Here is a 19,660-nt window from a genome sequence, read left to right as displayed (position 1 = left end):
CAGCACAAACTGTCAACAACAGAGCCAGGGAGAGAACCCAGGAGTCCTGACTCCCAGGCCCCCATTGTAACCACTAGATCCCACTGCCCTTCCAGAGCCAGGGAGAGAACCCAGGAGTCCTGGCCCCAGATCTCCCCCCTTTCCAACTACTAGATCCCACTGCCCTTCCAGAGCCAGGAATAGAACCCAGACATCTTGGCTCCCAGCACTTCTGTTCCAACCACTAGACCCTGCTCCCTTCCCAAAGCCGGAGACAGAACCCAGGAGTCCTGGCTCCCAGGCCCATGCTCAGACCACTCTTGGCTGCCCTGCTCCGAGGTAAGCCCATCTGAATGTGCCTTGCTCAGTACCCCCTTGGCCCAGCTGCCCTCGTGGCGGGGGAGGAGGGGCACAACTCCTGCAGCTTTCCCGCCCTAGCAGCCTGGCTAGAGCTGGTGGCAGCGCCTGGAGCCCCTTCATGCAGCCCCCGTCCCTGGGGCTCACCTCACAGTCGTAGCTGCCTATGAAGCTGTGGCAGGAGGCGCCATGCTGGCAGGGGTTGGGCTGGCAGGGGTTGACCTCGCTCTCACAGTAGCTGCCCGTGTAGCCTTCCTTGCACAGGCAGTAGTGGGTGTTGCCAGCATCGACGCACTGGCCCCGGTAGTGACACACCTGTTCCTTGGAGACCCCTGCCCCAGATAGATAGAGACTTGATGCCTTGTGCCCGGCCCACAGGCCCAGCGCAGCTCCAACAGGGGAAACCATGGCACGGAGAGGAGAGGGACTCTGGCTGTCAGCCCCCGCTGCTCTAACCACTAGATTCCCCCAGCCCCTCCCAGAGCTGAGGATAGAACCCAGGAGTCCTGACTCACAGCTCCCCCGGCTCTAACCACTAGACCCTCCCCCCTTCCCTCCCAGAGCTGGGGATAGCTGTGAGGGTACCAAGAGCATTGCTGGAGCAGGTGTGACTGGGACAGCAGGGCCCAGTGGGGGCAGGGCAGGGGACACGCTATACTTGAGCTGACAGCTCCATGCAATAGCTGCCCCCAACTCTCCCCACATCTTTCAAGGGCACGGGAGACCCAGATCCCTGAGCGAGGGCGGTGCCTGCCAAGGACAGACCCCTCCCTGCCCAGCCTGGCAGGGACCAGTGGGGGTCAGTCCTGCCCAGGGGTGCCCTCACCTCGATGAGCTGCCACCACCTCGCAGGAGACGTTGGGAATGTCACAGTAGCGGCCGGTCCAGCCCCCCGGGCACTCACAGGTCAGGGCCGTGCCCGTCTGCACGCAGCGGCCCCCGTTCTGGCAGGGCGAGCGCCTGCACCAGTCCACCAGGGTCTGCAAGAGAGGGGGAGTTAGGGGACAATGTACTCTGGTGGGACGCGACCTGGGGAACCAATATAGCCCTGGCTGGGCTCCAGCAATGCCAGGTCCCCGCCCTCAACCACATTTGGGTGTTGGATCTCCCCACAGGCCAGGCCCCTGGCCCCCACTGGACTGGGGTGTTGGATTCTCCCCTGACGCCAAGGCCCTGGCCCCTGCCTCCCACCCCCCAACTGCACTGGGCTGTTGGATTCCTCCCCTGCCCGAGGCCAGGCTCCCCTGACAATGCCAGGCCTCATGTTCACCCTCCCCAGACGCTGGGACCTTGTGTCCTTGCCCCTCCCTGCCGGGCCACTGCCCACCCCCAGCGCAGGGCTCACCTGGCACTGGGCACCTGTGTAGCCCTGGGGGCAGGTGCAGCGGTAAGACTCCACGCCATCCAGGCAGATGCCCCCATTGAGGCAGGGCTGGGACTGGCACTCATCGATCTCATGCTGGCAGTGGGTGCCCGTGAAGCCGGCACGGCACCGGCACGTGTAGGAGTTCACTCCATCCAGGCAGGTGCCGCCATTGAAGCAGGAGCTGCAGGGTCACAGGCAGTTAACTCGATGCCCCATTCGCTACCCATCAGTACAACCCCTGACCCCCAGAAACACCCCCACTCCTCCCGTTTGTCCCCTGCCCCCCTACAACCACCCCCACCCCACTGCCCTGGCACCACTCTCTCAAGGGCTCCCGGCACTGACTGGCTGGGGGTCCGGGCCTGGCCGCGCTGAGGTAAGCTGGTGCCAAGAATCCCAGGGGCAAGGTTCCCTCTGAAGGGATGAAGCTCCTTGCAGATAGGGGTCCTCTGGGGACAGGGAGATGAGGATGCTCCCTGATGGGGGCTGGGGCTCACCTGTCAGTGCACCCCTACACCTTGAGCTCACAGGGCAGCCCAGGGGAGGCTTTCGGGGGGGAGAGGACATGCTTACCTGTTGGTGCACTCTTACACGTTGTGCTCACAGTGTGCAGCCCAGGGAATGGGAGGGGGGTCCCCGGTCGGTGGGGGGGCCCTCACCTCTCAGTGCACTCCTGCACGTTGTGCTTGCACTGTAGGCCAGGCAAGCCCAGAGGATGGGAGGGGGTCCCCGGTCGGGGGGGGGGGGGGGCTCACCTCTCGGTGCACTCCTGCACGTTGTGCTCGCAGTGTGGGCCGGCCCAGCCCAGGGAATGGGAGGGGGGTCCCCGGTCGGGGGGGGGGGGGCTCACCTCTCGGTGCACTCCTGCACTTTGTGCTCGCAGTGTGGGCCGGCCAAGCCCAGAGGATGGGAGGGGGTCCCTAGTGGGGGGTGGGGGGGGAGAAGGGGAGGACTGACTCACCTGTCAGTGCACTCCTGCACGTTGTGCTCGCAGTGTGGGCCAGCCAAGCCCAGAGGATGGGAGGGGGTCCCTGGTCGGGGGGGGGGGGGGAGGAGGACTGACTCACCTGTCGGTTGTGCTCGCAGTGCAGGCCGGCCCAGCCCAGGGAATAGGAGGGGGGTCCCCGATCAGATGGGGGGGGCTCACACCTCGGTGCACTCCTGCACGTTGTGCTCGCAGTGTGGGCCAGCCAAGCCCAGAGGATGGGAGGGGGTCCCTAGTGGGGGGTGGGGGGGGAGAAGGGGAGGACTGACTCACCTGTCAGTGCACTCCTGCACGTTGTGCTCGCAGTGTGGGCCAGCCAAGCCCAGAGGATGGGAGGGGGTCCCTGGTGGGGGGCAGGGAAGGGGGAGGACTGACTCACCTCTCGGTGCACTCCTGCACGTTGTGCTCGCAGTGTGGGCCAGCCAAGCCCAGAGGATGGGAGGGGGTCCCTGGTGGGGGGCGGGGGGGGAGAAGGGGAGGACTGACTCACCTGTCAGTGCACTCCTGCACGTTGTGCTCGCAGTGTGGGCCAGCCAAGCCCAGAGGATGGGAGGGGGTCCCTGGTGGGGGGCGGGGGGGGGAGAAGGGGAGGACTGACTCACCTGTCAGTGCACTCCTGCACGTTGTGCTCGCAGTGTGGGCCAGCCAAGCCCAGAGGATGGGAGGGGGTCCCTGGTCGGGGGGCGGGGGGAAGGGAGAGGACTGACTCACCTGTCGGTGCACCCCTTCGCAGTGCAGGCCGGCCCAGCCCAGGGCATGGGAGGGGGTCCCTAGTCCGGTGGGGGGGGAAGGGGAGGACTGACTCACCTGTCGGTGCACTCCTGCACGTTGTGCTCACAGTGCAGGCCGGCCCAGCCTGGGGCGCAGGTGCAGGTGAAGCTGTTGACGTAGTCAGTGCAGGAGGCACCGTTGCGGCAGGGGCTGCTCAGGCATTCATTGGTCTCGCTGGCACAGCGCGGGCCCGTGAAGCCCGGCAGGCAGGTGCACAAGAAGGAGCTGATGCCGTCCTGGCACGAGCCACCATTCAGGCAGGGGTCTGCGGGCAGGTAAGTGGCAGGGTCACGAGGCGGTGTCAGAAGGGGCCAGAGGAGCTCAGCCACTTCATGGCCTCCAGTCAGGCCTCCCCTCTCCCGTGGGCATTCAGGGCAGGCATCCCCAGGGAGAGATTCACCCCCAGATTCCTGTCATTCCCAGAGCCCTTCCCCCACTCACTCACCCAGCCCCCTCTGGGGAAGGAGCAGCGGCTGTCCCCCAGCCCCATAGCCCTGCTGCCCAGTCCCTTGGGTAGGAGGGGAAGGAGAACCCAGCATGAGCAGGCTGGGCAGGCCCAGGATCAGCCCTCAGGAAGGGTTTTTCCAGGACAGCTTCAGCGCATTCCATGAGGAACGGCGGGATGATGGGACAGCAAGGACTTGGTGGGAAATCTCCAATTAACAGTGCCTCCCGTCGGACAGCACCCCTAGCAGTATGCTGGGGAACCGGGTCAGCAGGGACTGCGAGGAGAAAGCACCCCCTACTGAGCCCCCTCCTCCATAGCACAGCGCCCCCTAGCACCACTCTGGGGCACCAGGTCAGCAGGGACAGCGAGGGGAGAGCACCCCCTACTGAGCCCCCTCCTCCATAGCACAGCGCCCCCTAGCACCACCCTGGGGCACCAGGTCAGCAGAGACGGCAAGGGGAGAGCACCCCCTACTGAGCCCCCTCCTCCATAGCACAGCACCCCCTAGCACCACTCTGGGGCACCAGGTCAGCAGGGACTGCGAGCGGAGAGCACCCCCTACTGAGCCCCCTCCTCCATAGCACAGCGCCCCCTAGAACCACTCTGGGGCACCAGGTCAGCAGGGACAGCGAGGGGAGAGCATCCCCTACTGAGCCCCCTCCTCCAGAGCACAGCGCCCCCTAGCACCACTCTGGGGCACCGGGTCAGCAGAGACTGCGAGCGGAGAGCATCCTCTACTGAGCCCCCCGCTCCACAGCACAGCGCCCCCTAGAACCACTCTGGGGCACCGGGTCAGCAGAGACGGCAAGGGGAGAGCATCCCCTACTGAGCCCCCCACTCCACAGCACAGCGCCCTCTAGCACCACCCTGGGGCACCGGGTCAGCAGGGACAGCGAGGGGAGAGCACCCCCTACTGAGCCCCCTCCTCCATAGCACAGCGCCCCCTAGCACCACCCTGGGGCACCGGGTCAGCAGGGACGGCAAGGGGAGAGCATCCCCTACTGAGCCCCCTCCTCCATAGCACAGCGCCCCCTAGCACCACTCTGGGGCACCGGGTCAGCAGAGACGGTAAGGGGAGAGCACCCCCTACTGAGCCCCCTCCTCCATAGCACAGCACCCCCTAGCACCACTCTGGGGCACCAGGTCAGCAGGGACAGCGAGGGGAGAGCACCCCCTACTGAGCCCCCTCCTCCAGAGCACAGCGCCCCCTAGCACCACCCTGGGGCACCAGGTCAGCAGGGACTGCGAGCGGAGAGCATCCTCTACTGAGCCCCCCGCTCCACAGCACAGCACCCCCTACTACCACCCTGGGGCACCAGGTCAGCAGGGACTGCGAGGGGAGAGCACCCCCTACTGAGCCCCCTCCTCCATAGCACAGCGCCCCCTAGAACCACTCTGGGGCACCAGGTCAGCAGGGACTGCGAGGGGAGAGCACCCCCTGCCGAGCCCCCCACCCACAGCCTGCAGGGCTGGGTTTCCATACGGTGCCCTGGCTGGGCTGTGGGGTGGCAAAGCCAATCAAGCTGGTGTGCGGTACCCTGACCAGTGCACGTGAACCCTTCCCCCGCACTCACTGGGGGAGCAGTCGTCAATGTCTGTCTCACAGTTGGTGCCTGTGTACCCCGGCCGGCAGGTGCAGCTGTACCCGCCGTGCAGGTTGGTGCAGGTGCCCCGGTTCCGGCAGGGGGTCCGGTCACACTCGTTCACATCCATGTGGCACCTCTGACCTGGCGGGAGGGAAAGGGCACAGGTCAGAGCAGGTGGGGCAGGGAGGCCACAGGGGAGGGGCAGAGCAGAGGGATGGTACCTTGCCAGCCTGGGGGGCAGCTGCAGGTGAAGCCCTCGTAATCGGGGGTGTGGTCGCAGACCCCCCCATTCTCACAGGGGTTAGGGGAGCAGGGTGTCAGCACGTTCTCGCAGTTGCGGCCTGCAGGCAGAAGGAGGCGATGGTGAGAGCAGTTCCGACTCTCCCACCCAGAGTCAACATGAGGCCTCTGCCCAGGCCACAGGCCTTGCTCAACACAAGAACTGCCCTGCCATGGGTCCCAGAACCACAGCGACCTCCCCAACCACAACCACACACCCCAGAACCACAGGAAGCCCCACCCACCATAGCACACCTGCCAGAACCACGGAGACCCCCACCACCACCCACCTCAGAACCACTGCGACCCCACCCACCACAGCACACTTGCCAGAACCACAGAGACCCCCACCACCACCCACCCCAGAACCACAGCGACCCACACACCTGGCCCCACCACACATCCCAGAATCATAGGGACCCCCACCCACCACAGCACACCTGCCAAAACCATGGAGACACCCCCCCCATCCCACCACACACCACAGAACCACAGGGACACCCACCCACCATAGCACACCTCCCAGAACCATGGTGACCCCTGTTCCCTCCAGAACCACTGGAATCCCCACCCCACTCAGAACATGGGGACCCCCCCACCATACCCCACCACCCCTCCTAGAACCACAGGAACCTCTCACACACACAAACACATGCTCATTCCACCTGGCCTGGCACCCGCCCGAACCACAGGAATCCCCTACCCCCAAACCAGAGGGACCCCCCACCCCTCCTGGCTCCCAGAAACAGGCCCTCCCCACTTGGCCCGGGCACCCTGTTCTCCCCACAATGGGCACGACCCCACCTGTGTAGGGCAGGTCACAGAGGCAGGTGTAACTGGCGATGGCGTCGATGCAGGTGCCCTTGTTGAGGCAGGGGCTGGAGAGGCAGTCATTGATGTTTGTCTGGCAGTAGGTCCCTGGGAGGGAGACAGAGGGTCAGTTGGGGGGAGGGAGAAGGGGACTGGACGGGGAGAGGGGATGCGGAGGCACGTACCCTGGAAGCCCTCCTTGCACTTGCAGCGGTAGCCGTTGACGTAGTCAGTGCATGTGCCCCCGAACTGGCAGGGGTTGGACTCACACTCGTTCTTGTTCAGGTCGCAGTTGGTGCCGGCCCAGCCCGGCTCGCACTCGCATTTGTACCTGTGGGGGAGGGGGCATCAATGCAGGTCCTGCCCCATGGGGACCCCACCCTGTGCCTCCAGGGCTCTCTGGGGAACTGGCACCACACAGCAATCACTGGGATGGGGCTGCTGGGTCCAGGGGCTCCCCCAGGCAGGGCGGACAAGTGCATCACTGCCCCCAGGATGGGCAGGGAAGGGTGGGTGCGTGCAGTGCTGCCCACAGGGCACGCGAGAACAGAACAGGACAGGCAGGGGCAGCACTGCCCCCAGATGGGAAGGGCAGGGCGGGCAGGGGCAGAACAAGCAGGTGCAGCAATGCCCCCAGTGTGGGCGGATGCAGCACTGCTCCCCAGGTTGGGCAGGGCAGGCGCACGGGCCCAGCACTGCTCCCCAGGTTGGGCAGGGCAGGCGGGCAGAGCGCTAGCCACAGAGTGGGCAGGGCAGGGGCGGGCAGGCAGGCAGCAGGGTGGGGCAGGGGCAAGCAGGACAGGGTGAGGACAGGGCAGGTGGAGGGCAGGGCAGGGCGGGCAGACACAGGCAGGGCGGGGTGGGGGCAGCGGACGCAAGCAGGGCAGGTCGGGCAGATGCAGGCAGGTCGAAGCAGGGCAAGTATCACCGGAGGCAGGGCAGGGCCGGGGGCAGGCTGGGTGGGGGCAACGCAAGGCGGTCACAGGTGGGGCGGGGCAAGGCAGGAGATACACGCAGGGTGGGGCGGGGGCAGGGCAGGTCGAGGCACTGTGGGGAGGATGCAGGGCAGGGTAGGGTGGGGTAGGGCAGGGCTGGGCGGATGCAGGCAGGGTGGGACAGGGGCAGGGCAGGTTGAGGCACCATGGGGACGATGCAGGGCAGGAGCAGGTGGAGACGGGGCAGGGCAGGTCGAGGCACTATGTGGATGATGCAGGGCGGGGGGGGCGGGGTAGGGCAGGGCTGGGCGGACGCAGGCAGGGTGGGGCAGGGGCAGGGCAGGTTGAGGCACTATGGGGACGATGCAGGGCAGGGTGGGGCAGGAGCAGGTGGAGACGGGGCAGGGCAGGTCGAGGCACTATGGGGATGATGCAGGGCAGGGTGGGGCGGGGTAGGGCAGGGCTGGGCGGACACAGCCAGGGTGGGGCAAGTCAGGACAGGGTGGGGCAGGGGGCCAGGCAGGGTGAGTGGATGCAGGCAGGGTGGGGCAGACGCAGGGCCGGGCAGAGCAGGGAGGGTGGATGCAGGTAGGGCATGTTGGGGGAAGGGTGAGCAGGCATGGGCAGGACAGATGCCGGCAGGGCGGGGTGCGGGCAAGGCAGGTGGACGTGGGCAGGGCGGGCGGATGCAGGCAAGGCAGGTCGGGGGAGGGCAGGGACATGCAGGCAGGGGCAGAACAGGCGGACACAATGCTCCCTCACCCGTTGATGTCGTCGCGGCAGGCTCCGTGCACGCAGGGGCTGCTGCTGCACTCGTCCACCTCGGAGTAGCAGTGGGGGTCGTGGAAGCCCTCTGGGCAGAGGCAGGTGAAGCCATTCTTGCCATCCAGGCAGGTGCCGCCGTTCTGGCAGGGGCTGGAGGCACACTCGTCGATTTCCACATTGCACAGGGGCCCTATGAGACACGCCCGCTTGGCATGGAGACCACGTATGGCTCGGCCCAGGGTACCCCATGGCCTAGCCACCACAACTCCCCAGAGCCAAGACCCCAACCTCAGGGGGTTTTGCCGCCCCAAGCACGGCATTCAGGGAGCCTTCGGTGGTGTTTTGCCAGAGGTCCACCCCTATCAAGCAGATTCGGCGATGGTTCTGCGCGTGATCTACCGGTCCCGTGCCTTCAGCGTACTCACCACCGAACTGCCGCCAAGGCCGCAGGCCCAGCAGACCTCCCGCAGAAACGCTGCTGAAGGCTCCCTGACTGCCGCCCCCATGACGACCGACATGCCACACCCCCCACCAGCTTGCCGCCCCAGGCATATGCTTGCTGCACTGGTGCCTGGAGCCGCCCCTGCCTGCCCAGCCCTCCAACACCAGGGCCCCACCCCCCAAAGGCAAGTCATGGGGCCCTGTTCCCACCCCCCATCCAGCCCCACAGAGCTAGGGCCTCACCACCCGAGTTAGGCTCCACCCCAAACAACCCCCTAGAGCCAGCCCCCCGCATCCCCATCCTCTCAGAATCAGAGTCACAGGACCCCAACTCCACCCCTCAGAGCCAGGGCTCCCTGGAGCTGGGCCCCGTCCTTGCCCCACCTGTGAAGCCGGGCTTGCAGATGCAGTCGTAGCGATTGATGCCATCGCGGCAGACGCCGTAGTCGCAGGGGTTGCTGGCACAGTCATCAAAGTTCACCTCGCAGTTCACACCTGGGGAGAGGGGCCGCCTTACATCCGCGCCAGCCAGCCACCAGCAGCACCCCACAGCACGCGGGGAACCCTCAGCCCCATGGCCTGGCCAGAGCAGGGCGTGTGGGCTGGGAGGGCAGGAGAGCAGAAAGGAAGCTGGGGGAATAACGTATTCCTGGGGACAGCACATGCCCCAGGACTAGGCAGGTGGGAGCCAGGGGAGAGAGGGGGCAGCAGATGCACCCTGGGACAGGGGGTGGGAGGCATGGTGTGTTCTGAGGTGGGTGTAGTGCATGTCCTAGGGTTGGGGGTAATGGAAGCCAGAGGACCATGGGGAGGGAGGAGCCATGGACCTAGAGGGGGGGTGAGGGGGGCAGCATAGGCACATGGTGGGAAGGAGCACAGTGCACCCTGGGGTGGGGAGGGAAGGGGCTGTGGACCCCGGGGATGCAGAGGAGGGGCACTGTGCACCCCTGGGGGTGAGATGGGACACAGTGCACCTTTGGGAAGGAAAGGGGCTATGGATCCTAAGGGTGGGAGCAGGGGGTGAGGTGGGGCCACAGACCTGGCCAGCATGACGCAGGACCCCAGCCCTGCCCCCACCTGAAGTGCCCGGCAGGCAGTTGCACTGGTACTTGTTGATGCGGTCGATGCACTTGCCCCCGTGCTGGCAGGGGCTGCTGTGGCACTCATTGAGCTGGTTCTCGCAGCGGTAGCCGGTGTAGCCGGCGGCACAGGAGCAGGTGAAGCTGGCGATGCCGTCCAGGCAAGTTCCATGGTGGCAGGGGTCAGGTGAGCAGTCGTCAATGTTCTTCTCGCACAGCGTGCCCTCGAAGCCTGGGCGTGGGAGCGGAGGGAAGGGGGTCAGTGCCAGGTTTCTGTGATGCTGGTGTGGCCCGAGTGACCCGCAGCCACATGGCATGTGGGTAGTGTCACTCCCGCGGGACAGACTCCAGCAGCTCCATCCTTGTCCTGTCTCCAGATGCCGGAGGGCCCTGGACAGCCCAGATCCATGGAATGTGACCCCAGCCACAGGCTTGTGGGGGTCCCCAATGCAGGCAACTGGTCCCACACATTGCCAGACCTGGCTCTCCATCCTCCATGCTGTGAGGGGAGGGGGCGCCGATGGGGCAAGGGCAGCCCCCATAGAGTGTGGCTGATAGGTGAGTCCCAGCCTTGGCACTGGCTCCCCCTCCCCGGGCACCAGGAATACTTGTTTAATACAGATGTACCCCTGACTGTCTTATGTTTGGGGGTGCAGCTGCAGTGTCTTCCCCAGACTGCTGGGTGGGGACCCTAGCCACACCTGGGAATGGGGGTGCTATGGGGCACCGCTGCTCTCTGCTGATGGGAAGAACTATTGTGGCCCTTGGGGGACAAGCTGCCCAGCCTGCGCTGAGGCCACGGAGCAGCCAGGTCTCAGCACCAGCCCTCACTCACCCTCAGTGCAGCGGCACTCATAGGCGTTGGGCCGATCCATGCACTTGGCACCGTTCTGGCAGGGCGTGCTGGCGCACTCGTCAATGTCGATTTGGCACATGGAACCGGAGAAGCCTGGGCACAGAAAGGCAGGGGGCTCAAACGTATGCCGGGGCCCTGCACTGCCTCCCCATGGAGCCCCCACTCCCCACCGGATGTTCCCTGGGCTGTGCTCTCAGACGCAGCCTACTCGGGGACAGATGCTGGGGGCCGAGCGAGGGAGGATTAGCCAGGCAAATCTGGGGGTGAGTAGGGGCAGCCCATTCTGTACCTGCGGGGCATTGTGGTGGTGAGGGGCAGCCCCGTATTGAGGAGCTACAAGGGTGCGCTGTCATCTGCAGTTTGGGAGTGGGGTGCAGCTTGGAGCAACTTCAGGCAAAGGATCCAAGTCAGGATTGGGTGACAGCAAGGGGCCAAGTGGACAAAGGGGCTGGGGGGAGGGGATGAAAAAGGAGTAAGGGGGACAGGAATATGCTGTGGTCAGGGAGTAGGCCACAGTAGTGGGGGGAGGTAAGCTCCGAGTTGGGGGTGCAGGCCCCAGCGATGCAGCGGGGTGAAGGGTCCAGGAGTGGGAGTGGGACAGGAGAGGAGCTGGGGTGGGCTGGGGGGTGCAGGGTCCGGGGGTGGGGCAGAAGAGGAGCTCTGGGATGGGACACAGGGTCCAGGGGTGGGGCAGAAGAGGAGCTCTGGGATGGGACACAGGGTCCAGGGGTGGGAGAAGAGAGGGACTCAGGGGCAGGGTGCAGGCTCTGGGGGTGAGGAGGGGCTCCAGGATGGGGTGCAGGCTCTGTGTGGGAGTGGGAGAAGGGCTTTGGGGAGGGGCTGGGTGTGAGCTTTGTGGATCTGCGAGTGAGTTGGGTGGGGGCATCCTGTCCTAGAGGCGAGTGCTGTGCAGGACCATGGCACAGGCTCCCCACTGGGGCCAGCAATGGGGCAGGCCAGCTCCTCTCCCAACCCCATCACTTGCATCTGCCCCACATGTAAATTGGGTTCAGGGGGCTGTGTGACAGCAGGGGAGGCAGCCCCAAGAGAACAAAAGGTGCCATTGTCCCCAGTCAGCAGGGAGAGCCATGGCCTGGCTGTCCATCAGCCCCTCCAGGGTGAAAGAAGCCGTGCATGGGGCGGGGGGAGGGGGGCGCTGTTATGCTTCCCCAGCAAGAGCTCCCTCCCCTCTGCCCCACAGGGCCCCCTGCTGCTGGGCCCAGCCTGTCTAGCCCGGGGCACTTCCATGAGCACAGCCCTCAGCCCCAGGAGGAGCCTGGACAGGCCGCGCTGGGAGCTCTGTGCCTGCCCCCAGCCCATGGCCCCAGGAGGAGCCCAGCCAGGCCGCGCTGGGAGCTCTGTGCCTGCTCCCAGCCCATGGCCCCGGGGAGGAGCCCAGACAGGCCGCGCTGGGAGCTCTGCCCCCAGCCCATGGCCCCGGGAGGAGCCCGGCCAGGCCGTGCTGGGAGCTCTGTGCCTGCCCCCAGCCCATGGCCCCGGGAGGAGCCCAGCCAGGCCGCGCAGGGAGCTCTGTGCCTGCCCATGGCCCCGGGAGGAGCCAGACTCACCAGAGGGGCAGGTGCAGGTGAAGCCATTGACGCCGTCCCGGCAGACCCCACCATTGACACAGGGGTTGCTGTCACACTCGTCAACATTGATCTCGCAGAACGTGCCGCTGAACCCTGCAGCCAGAACCCAGAGGGAGCATTAGAGACGGGGCAGGGGCAGAAGAGCTCCCTGGGGCAGGAGCGAGGCTGCTTGCAGAGGCCACGTGCGGCAGGCAGCGGCATGCAGCAGGGGAGGTGGCAGGGTACATGGGGGCAGTGCAGCATCATGAGGCAGGGGAGGCGAGGAGGTGGCAGACTCTGTGGGGGCAGGGCAGCACCATGGGGCAGGGGAGGCGAGAAGGTAGCAGGCTATGTGGGGGCAGGGCAGCACCATGGGGCAGGGGAGGCGAGGAGGTGGCAAGGTACGTGGGGGCAGGGCAGCACCATGGGGCAGGGGAGGTGAGAAGGTAGCTGGCTACGTGGGGGCAGGGCAGCATCATGGGGCAGGGGAGGCGAGGAGGTGGCAGGCTCTGTGGGGGCAGGGCAGCACCATGGGGCAGGGGAGGCGAGGAGGTGGCAAGGTACGTGGGGGCAGGGCAGCGCCATGGGGCAGGGGAGGCGAGGAGGTGGCAAGGTACGTGGGGGAAGGGCAGCGCCATGGGGCAGGGGAGGTGAGAAGGTAGCAGGCTCTGTGGAGGGAGGGCAGCGTCATGGGGCAGCGGAGGCGAGGCGGTGGCAAGGTACGTGGGGGCAGAGCAGCAGCATGGGGAAGGGGAGGCGATGAGGTGGCAAGGTACGTGGGGGCAGGGGAGGCGAGAAGGTAGCAGGCTATGTGGGGGCAGGGCAGCGTCATGGGGCAAGGGAGGCGAGGAGGTGGCAAGGTACGTGGGGGCAGGGCAGCGCCATGGGGCAGGGGAGGCGAGGAGGTGGCAGGCTCTGTGGGGGCAGGGCAGTGCCATGAGGAGGTGGCAGGCTGTGTGGAAGGAGGGCAGCGTCATGAAGCATAGGAGGCAAGGAGGTGGCAGGCTCTGTGGGGGCAGGGCACTGCTGTGGGGGCAGGGGAAGCAACAGACGGTGTGGTGTTAGGGCTTCACCATGGGCTGTGGGGGGGGGTCTGGAGTAAGCCCATTACCAGAGGGGGTTCCATCACTAGGGCAGTGGGATCCCCCTATGGGGTGGGGGGAAGAGGGGGGATGACGACGGGCACAGGCTGCAGCAGTGGGAGTTCTTGCCCCATGTGGGTTGGAACAGGAGAGGGCAGTGTTGGGGGGCAATGTGTCTCCGGGGGGGTGGGGGAGAAGAGCTAGGGCAGCAGCAGACAACAGTCTGAGGGAGCAGGGGGTGCCCAGGCTATGGAGAGCAGAGCCAGCCCTGCCATCTCCCTCTTGGGGCTCAACAGCCCTGGTTTCCACCAGAGCTGTGACCTCACCCCATGGACAGGCTGCTCCTATATGGCCGGAGGGCCCTACCCCCTGGGACCACAGCTCCTCCTGCAGCTGGCCACATGGGGTGGGGAGACCACGACGCATTTGGGAATTCCTGCCCTCCCAGCCCCTGTTAAAATCTGGGAGCCCCCTTTCCCCATAAATTCCAGTGCCTTTGGGCCCATAGATCTGGGGCAGGCCCAGAGCACCCTCCAGCCTCAGCGTGGCAGAGCTCCCGATGGCTGTGCTGCCCTGGCTGTAAATGGAGGGGACCTGGGGGCTCCTAAACTATTATCTCCCCAGCTCACTATCCAGGCCCCATCCCAACCCCAGCTCTGCCCCATGGACACACCCAGCTCAGGGCTGCCAGTACTGCCGGTTGTGGGGCAGTGGGTCCCCTACAAAACTGCATGGTTTAGCAGAGAAGGGCGGGGGGACTGTTGCTGCCTGGTTCAGGGACTTCAAACACAGGGAGAGTATTTCATTCAGAGATGAAACGCTTGCCCAAGGGCTCAGGCCGGTCAGTGGCAGGGCTGGGGAGACAGCATTCCAGAGTCCTGGCTCTCAGGCCCCTCTGCTCTACCCACTAGGCCCCACACTCCTCCCAGAGCTGGGGACAGAACCCAGGAGTCTCCCAGAATTAGGACAGCACTGAACCCTTCTCCATGCTCTGAGCTGAGCGATGCGAGTGGCTCCCGCAGCAGCCAGGCAGCCGGCATGTGGAGTCCACGGGTTGGTTTTGTGCCCATTCCCTGGTCCCCACATCACCGGCACAGGCATCGGGGCAGAGGCACTATGGCTCCTTCACCCTCCTGCACCACAAGGGGCCTGTGCGGCCCCCATCCCGTCAGGATGCCCAGGCACCAGCATGGAACAGCAGAGCACCAGGGTGCTAGACTGGGGGAGAGGGCTCAGTGCCCTGGCGAGTGCTGTGCCGGCACTGCCCCTCCCCCCCACCAGCCTCACAAAGGCTGAAATTAATGAAGGGAAGATTCCTCCCCACAGGGGGTAACGGGGAGACAAAAAGGAGCAGTCCAGCCCCGCGCAGGCCTCCCCCCTGCCCCATTAGTATTCCAGGCACAGCCCTGCACTCCCACCGTCTGGCTGCTGGCTACGCACTCCCTGCCCCTCCAGCCCCTCCGGGTGAGGAGCCGGCTCCACAGCCAGCCTTCCAGTGCTTAACTTGTGCCAGGGCTCGGGAGCTCAGAGCCCCGGCACCTCTGGGCTTGCCACATCTGTTATGCTTGAGCCCTGGCACCTCTTTCATTCCAAATTAAGCACTGCATCCTTCCCAGCCAGGCCCGGCCCCTGGGATCCTGCCATCTGCCGCCAGGGGAGGGGCCCTCGCCCCAACTGCCTGGGCTTCCCAACGGCTCCCAACCCCTGGGAGCTGAGCCAAGCCAGGATTCCCTGCTCTGGACAGGAGAGGAATGCAGGCCAGGCTGGGCTCTGCCCATGGGGAACCCTGTCACAGAGTGGCACCCAACTCTCATCCAGCCCTGGCCTCTCAGCTGGGGATGGCTAGAGCCAGCTGGGATACAGGGCAGGGGACCCAGGTTCCCATCCCGCTGGGCACCGGGCTGCCTCTCAACAAACTCACTGTGAGGTGGTGTTAGAAGGTGAAGCCTTGCACCTGCCCTCGGGGGCAGGAGATCAGAATCACATCTCTCATTCCCAGATACTCAGGCCAGCCAGCGCCTGGAGCGAAAGCACAATGCTCACCTCCCCTAGCTGGGGAGAGTCCCCAGGAGTCCTGGCTCCCAGTCTGCCCTGCTCTAATCACTAGACTCCCCTTCCTTCCCAGAGCTGGGGATAGAGCTCAGGAGTCCTGGCTCCTAGTCAACTTCACAATCACTTAACCAGCATTTGGCATCTTGAGGGATAAACTGGCCCCCGTTCCTCAGGCGATCTGGCGCTCCTGGACACAGGCTGTTCTCAAGAGGGGGGTGGGGTGCAGATCCAGTCTCCCCTCAAGGCAGGGACCCAGCCCCCGAGCACACACATCCCCAAGGGCTCCAGGGCTGCAGTTCAGCTGTTCTGGGGCAGGCCGAGCTGGGCATCCCCCAGGCAATGCAGGGGGCGGGGTGAGTGCTCACCCGCCATGCAGATACAGGTGAACTCCCCAATGCGGTCGAGGCAGGTGGCGTCGTTCTGGCAGGGCATGGACAGGCACTCGTTGATGTCAGTCTCACAGCGGGGACCAGTATAGCCGCGCCCGCACTGGCACTGGAAGGAGCCCTGAGTGTTCACACAGCGGCCAAAGTGCTCACACGGGTTGGCACCTGCAGGGATGTGGCCAAGTCAGAGATGGGGCTGGGGCCAGACCCCCTGAACCCCTGCCTCACCCCAATCCCAGCAGGCCTCCCCAACCCCATCGCTGAGCAAAGGGCCAGGCCTCCAGCCACCAGCCCCCTCCCAGCATCCTGGCCCAGCCTCTCCCACCCCAACCCCACCACTGAGCAAAGGGCCAGGGCCCCCAGCTCCCCTCCCCCCGATCTTGGCCCAGCCAACCCTATCACTGAGAAAAAGGCCAGCCCCTCCCCGACTCTGGCCCAGCCTCCCACACCCACACCCCATCACTGAGCAAAGGGCCAGGCCCATCCAATCCTGTGCCAAGGCAGTGGGCCCCTCCTCACCAATAGAGCACTCATCTACATCCTGGTCACAGGCTCCCCCAGTGAAGCCTGGGGGGCAGGTGCAGATGGCCCGGCCGTTCACAGGGTTGGTGTCACAGATGGCGTCCTCATGGCAGGGGTTGCTGACGCAGGCATCATCCAGGTGGCACAGGAGACCTGGCAGAGGGAGGGAGTGAGGGGCATGGGCGGCAGTGGGGCAACCACCCTCTGGAAGCCCAGCTAGCCTGGCCCTCAGAGAGCAGAGAACCAGCCCGATCCTGGAAGGCTAAGGCAATGCCCCTCATCCCTCCTCCCCACCCGCACACACCAACCCCCGGCCCCCAACCAGCCCGTTTCCCCCACACAGACCCACCAACCCTCACCCCCCCAGCCAACCCCATTCCCCCCTCACACACATACACCAACCCCCGGCCCCTAGCCAGCCCCAGTCCCCCCCACAACAGACCCATCAACCCTCACCCCCCCAGCCAGCCCCAGTTCCCACCCACAGACCCACCAACCCCTCCAGCCAGCCCCAGTCCCCCCCACCCGCACAAACACCCACCAACCCCCGCCACAACCAGCCCCAGTCCCCCCGCACAAACACCCACCAACACTCCCAGCCAGCTCCAGTTCTCCCAGCCCACACAGCCACCCACCAATGCCTCCCAGCCAGCTCCAGTCCTCCCCCATCTCCACTCCCATACTATTGCCCCCGCCCCAGCTCCCTAACCCTCACAGCCCTCCTCTCAACTCCTTCCACTCAGCCAGCCTGTCACCCTCACCTCAGGTCTCTCTCCCACCCCCTTCCATTCCTCCTGCCCCCATCTTCTTCTCCCTTCCACTCAGCCACCCCCTGCCCCTTCAGATCCTTCCTAGCCCTTCCCATCCCCCTGGCCAACCCCTCAGCCCCACACAGATCATTGAGGGGGAGTTAGGCATGGGGGGGAAGAATCCCAAATCCCGCAGTGAGGGGTGCTTGGAGATCTGAGATTGGGCTGAGCCAGGCCAGACCCCCTTCCCACCTCACCTGTCTTGCCCATGGGGCAGGCGCAGTAGAAGGAGGCCACGCGGTCATGGCAGGTGGCCCCATTGAAGCAGACGGCTGTAGCACAGTCATCAATGTTTTCACTGCAGCTCTCGCCCGTCCAGCCGTTGACGCACACGCAGGTGTGCCCGCCATTGGTGTTGAAGCAAGTGCCCCCATTGTGGCAGGCGTTGGGCTGCAGCTGGCACTCATCTACATCCTCTGTGCAGAACTGGCCTGGGGGAGAAGGGAGATGAGCCTGGGCAGGTTAGAGCTGGCGCCCCAGAGGGGAAAGGCCCCATGTCCCATTCCCCACCCCGAGCCAGCCAGTCCCCTGCCCTGGGGTGGATCAGAGCCAGTGCCCCCTAGAAGGGAAGACCCCATGTCACATTCCTCCTGGGGTCCTATGGCAGCCTTGGACTGCTGGGCGCACAGTCCCTGCCCACAGGGTTGGATGTTGGCTCTAAGGATCAGGGCCCATAGTGCTGACTGCACAGCTGGTGGTGGGCAATGAGGAGTTAACTCCTGCCACTGGGCAGGGTGCTGGGTGGTACCTGTCCATTCGGGCGGGCACTGGCAGTTGTAGGTGTTGACCCCATCCACACAGGTGCCTCCATTCAGACACTTGTGGCCTGGGCAGTCATCAATGTTGATCTCACAGTTTTGCCCTTCAAAGCCTGGAGAGAGGGGACAGGTGGAGAGGGAGAGAGAGAACGACCCAGTCAGAATGTGTACACACACCCGGCCACGAGTGTCTCTCCCACCCACTCCCCGGCCCCAGGCGCCTCCCACCCGCTCCATGGCCCCGGCCCCAAGCTCCTCTGACTCAGCCTCCAAGAGGCACAGAGCTTAAATCCACCTCCAGCCCAATCAGAAGCAGTTGGCCAAACAGAGAGTCTGTGGCTAAACCTGAAACAGAGCCCAGACAACTGACTGCCACCCCACGCACCCACCCACTAGCCCCCTCACACTGCTCAGTGTTGGGAATAGAACCCAGGAGTCCTGGCTCCAGTCCCCAGCCCCTTGCTGCAACCCAGCAGACTCCTGGACAAATGCAGGTTCCAGCAGGGCTGAGCGAGGAAGGCCAGTTTTCCCCAGCTTTGCCCACACAGGGGCTTACAGCAAGAGGAGCAGGGGCTTCTGCGAAGGGTCAGGGAGTAGGGCGAGAGATCACTGCAGACAAGGGAGGGGGTCCAGTCATGGGGCATTTATCAGACAAAGCCCTGAGGGGACAGGGCCCTAGGCCAGACCCTGCAATGCCCATGCCCACCTGCCCCTGGCTGACACTCCCAGGGCAAAGGGAAATTCAGCAGCTTGGCCTGGAGGGGTCAGAAAAACCCCAGGGTCACAGCAGAGCCGCCACAAGCATGGCGAGGCCAGATTCCATGGGGGCCCTCTCCACAGGCCCCAGCAGGATGTGCTGCAGCGGGCAACCGGTGTGCTGCCCACCCCTCTGGCTCCACGCAGCTCTGCTCGGCCTAGGCCACGCTGCAGCAGGAACACCCCCACGCGCACACAGCACCCCCAAGCCCGCTCCCCCGCCCTATGCACACACACCGTGCCCTCGAGCCAGCATCCCCACCACACACACATAGGGCCCCTAAGTCCACTCCCCCGCCCCCCACACACACAGTGCCCCCAAGCCAGCATCCCCACCACACACACACAGGGCCCCTAAGCCCACTCCCCTGCCCCACACACGCACACACAGTGCCCCCGAGCCAGCATCCCCACCACACACACACAAGGCCCCTAAGCCCGCTCCCCCCCCCACACACACACACAGTGCCCCCGAGCCAGCGTCCCCACCACACACACACGGCCCCCAAGCCCGCTCCCCCGCCCCACGCACACACACAGTGCCCCTGAGCCAGCGTCCCCACCCCCCACACACACAGGGCCCCTAAGCCCGCTCCCCCGCCCCACGTGCACACATGCACACACAGGGCCCCCATGCCTGCTCCACCGCCCCATGCACACACACAGTGCCCCGGAGCCAGCGTCCCCAACCCAAGCACACACAGGGCCCCCATGCCCACTCCTCCGCCCCACGCACACACACAGTGCCCCGAGCCTGCGTCCCCACCGCACACACACACACAGGGCCCCCGAGCCTGTTCCCAAGCCCTACGCACACACAGGGCCCCTGAGCCAGCGTCCCCACCACACACACACAGGATCCCCATGCCCGCTCCCCTGCCCCACACGCACACACAGTGTCCCCAAGCCCGCTCCCCCACTCCACGCACACACACGGCCCCCAAGCCCGCTCCCCCACCCCACGCACACACACAGCCCCCAAGCCCGCTCCCCCACCCCACGCACACACACAGTGCCCCCGAGCCAGTGCCCCCACCCCATACACACACAGGGCCCCCATGCCCGCTCTC

The 19,660-nt window shown here is 65.5% G+C and overlaps 1 protein-coding gene across 2 annotated transcripts in view; it reads right to left on the bottom strand.

Annotated features, from left to right (window-relative positions):
- Positions 1 to 19,660, bottom strand: part of NOTCH3 (notch receptor 3) — a 47,408-nt gene that overhangs the window by 9,926 nt on the left and 17,822 nt on the right. For both annotated transcript variants that reach the window (XM_030545486.1, XM_030545487.1), the window contains 17 exons: positions 17,825 to 17,947; positions 17,274 to 17,507; positions 16,265 to 16,420; positions 15,725 to 15,910; positions 12,226 to 12,339; positions 10,637 to 10,750; positions 9,800 to 10,033; positions 9,107 to 9,217; positions 8,279 to 8,471; positions 6,767 to 6,912; positions 6,576 to 6,689; positions 5,714 to 5,833; positions 5,481 to 5,633; positions 3,495 to 3,723; positions 1,682 to 1,883; positions 1,163 to 1,316; positions 484 to 668 (listed from right to left, as the gene is read on the bottom strand). In XM_030545486.1, the coding sequence (XP_030401346.1) occupies positions 484 to 668; positions 1,163 to 1,316; positions 1,682 to 1,883; positions 3,495 to 3,723; positions 5,481 to 5,633; positions 5,714 to 5,833; positions 6,576 to 6,689; positions 6,767 to 6,912; positions 8,279 to 8,471; positions 9,107 to 9,217; positions 9,800 to 10,033; positions 10,637 to 10,750; positions 12,226 to 12,339; positions 15,725 to 15,910; positions 16,265 to 16,420; positions 17,274 to 17,507; positions 17,825 to 17,947 (2,768 nt within the window). The remainder of the gene's footprint in view (positions 1 to 483; positions 669 to 1,162; positions 1,317 to 1,681; positions 1,884 to 3,494; positions 3,724 to 5,480; positions 5,634 to 5,713; positions 5,834 to 6,575; positions 6,690 to 6,766; positions 6,913 to 8,278; positions 8,472 to 9,106; positions 9,218 to 9,799; positions 10,034 to 10,636; positions 10,751 to 12,225; positions 12,340 to 15,724; positions 15,911 to 16,264; positions 16,421 to 17,273; positions 17,508 to 17,824; positions 17,948 to 19,660) is intronic.

This window comes from Gopherus evgoodei, unplaced genomic scaffold (genome assembly GCF_007399415.2).
Source record: "Gopherus evgoodei ecotype Sinaloan lineage unplaced genomic scaffold, rGopEvg1_v1.p scaffold_37_arrow_ctg1, whole genome shotgun sequence".
NCBI lineage: Eukaryota > Metazoa > Chordata > Testudines > Testudinidae > Gopherus > Gopherus evgoodei.
Note: the sequence above shows the minus strand (reverse complement) of the source record. Positions and strands in the feature narration are given on the sequence as shown.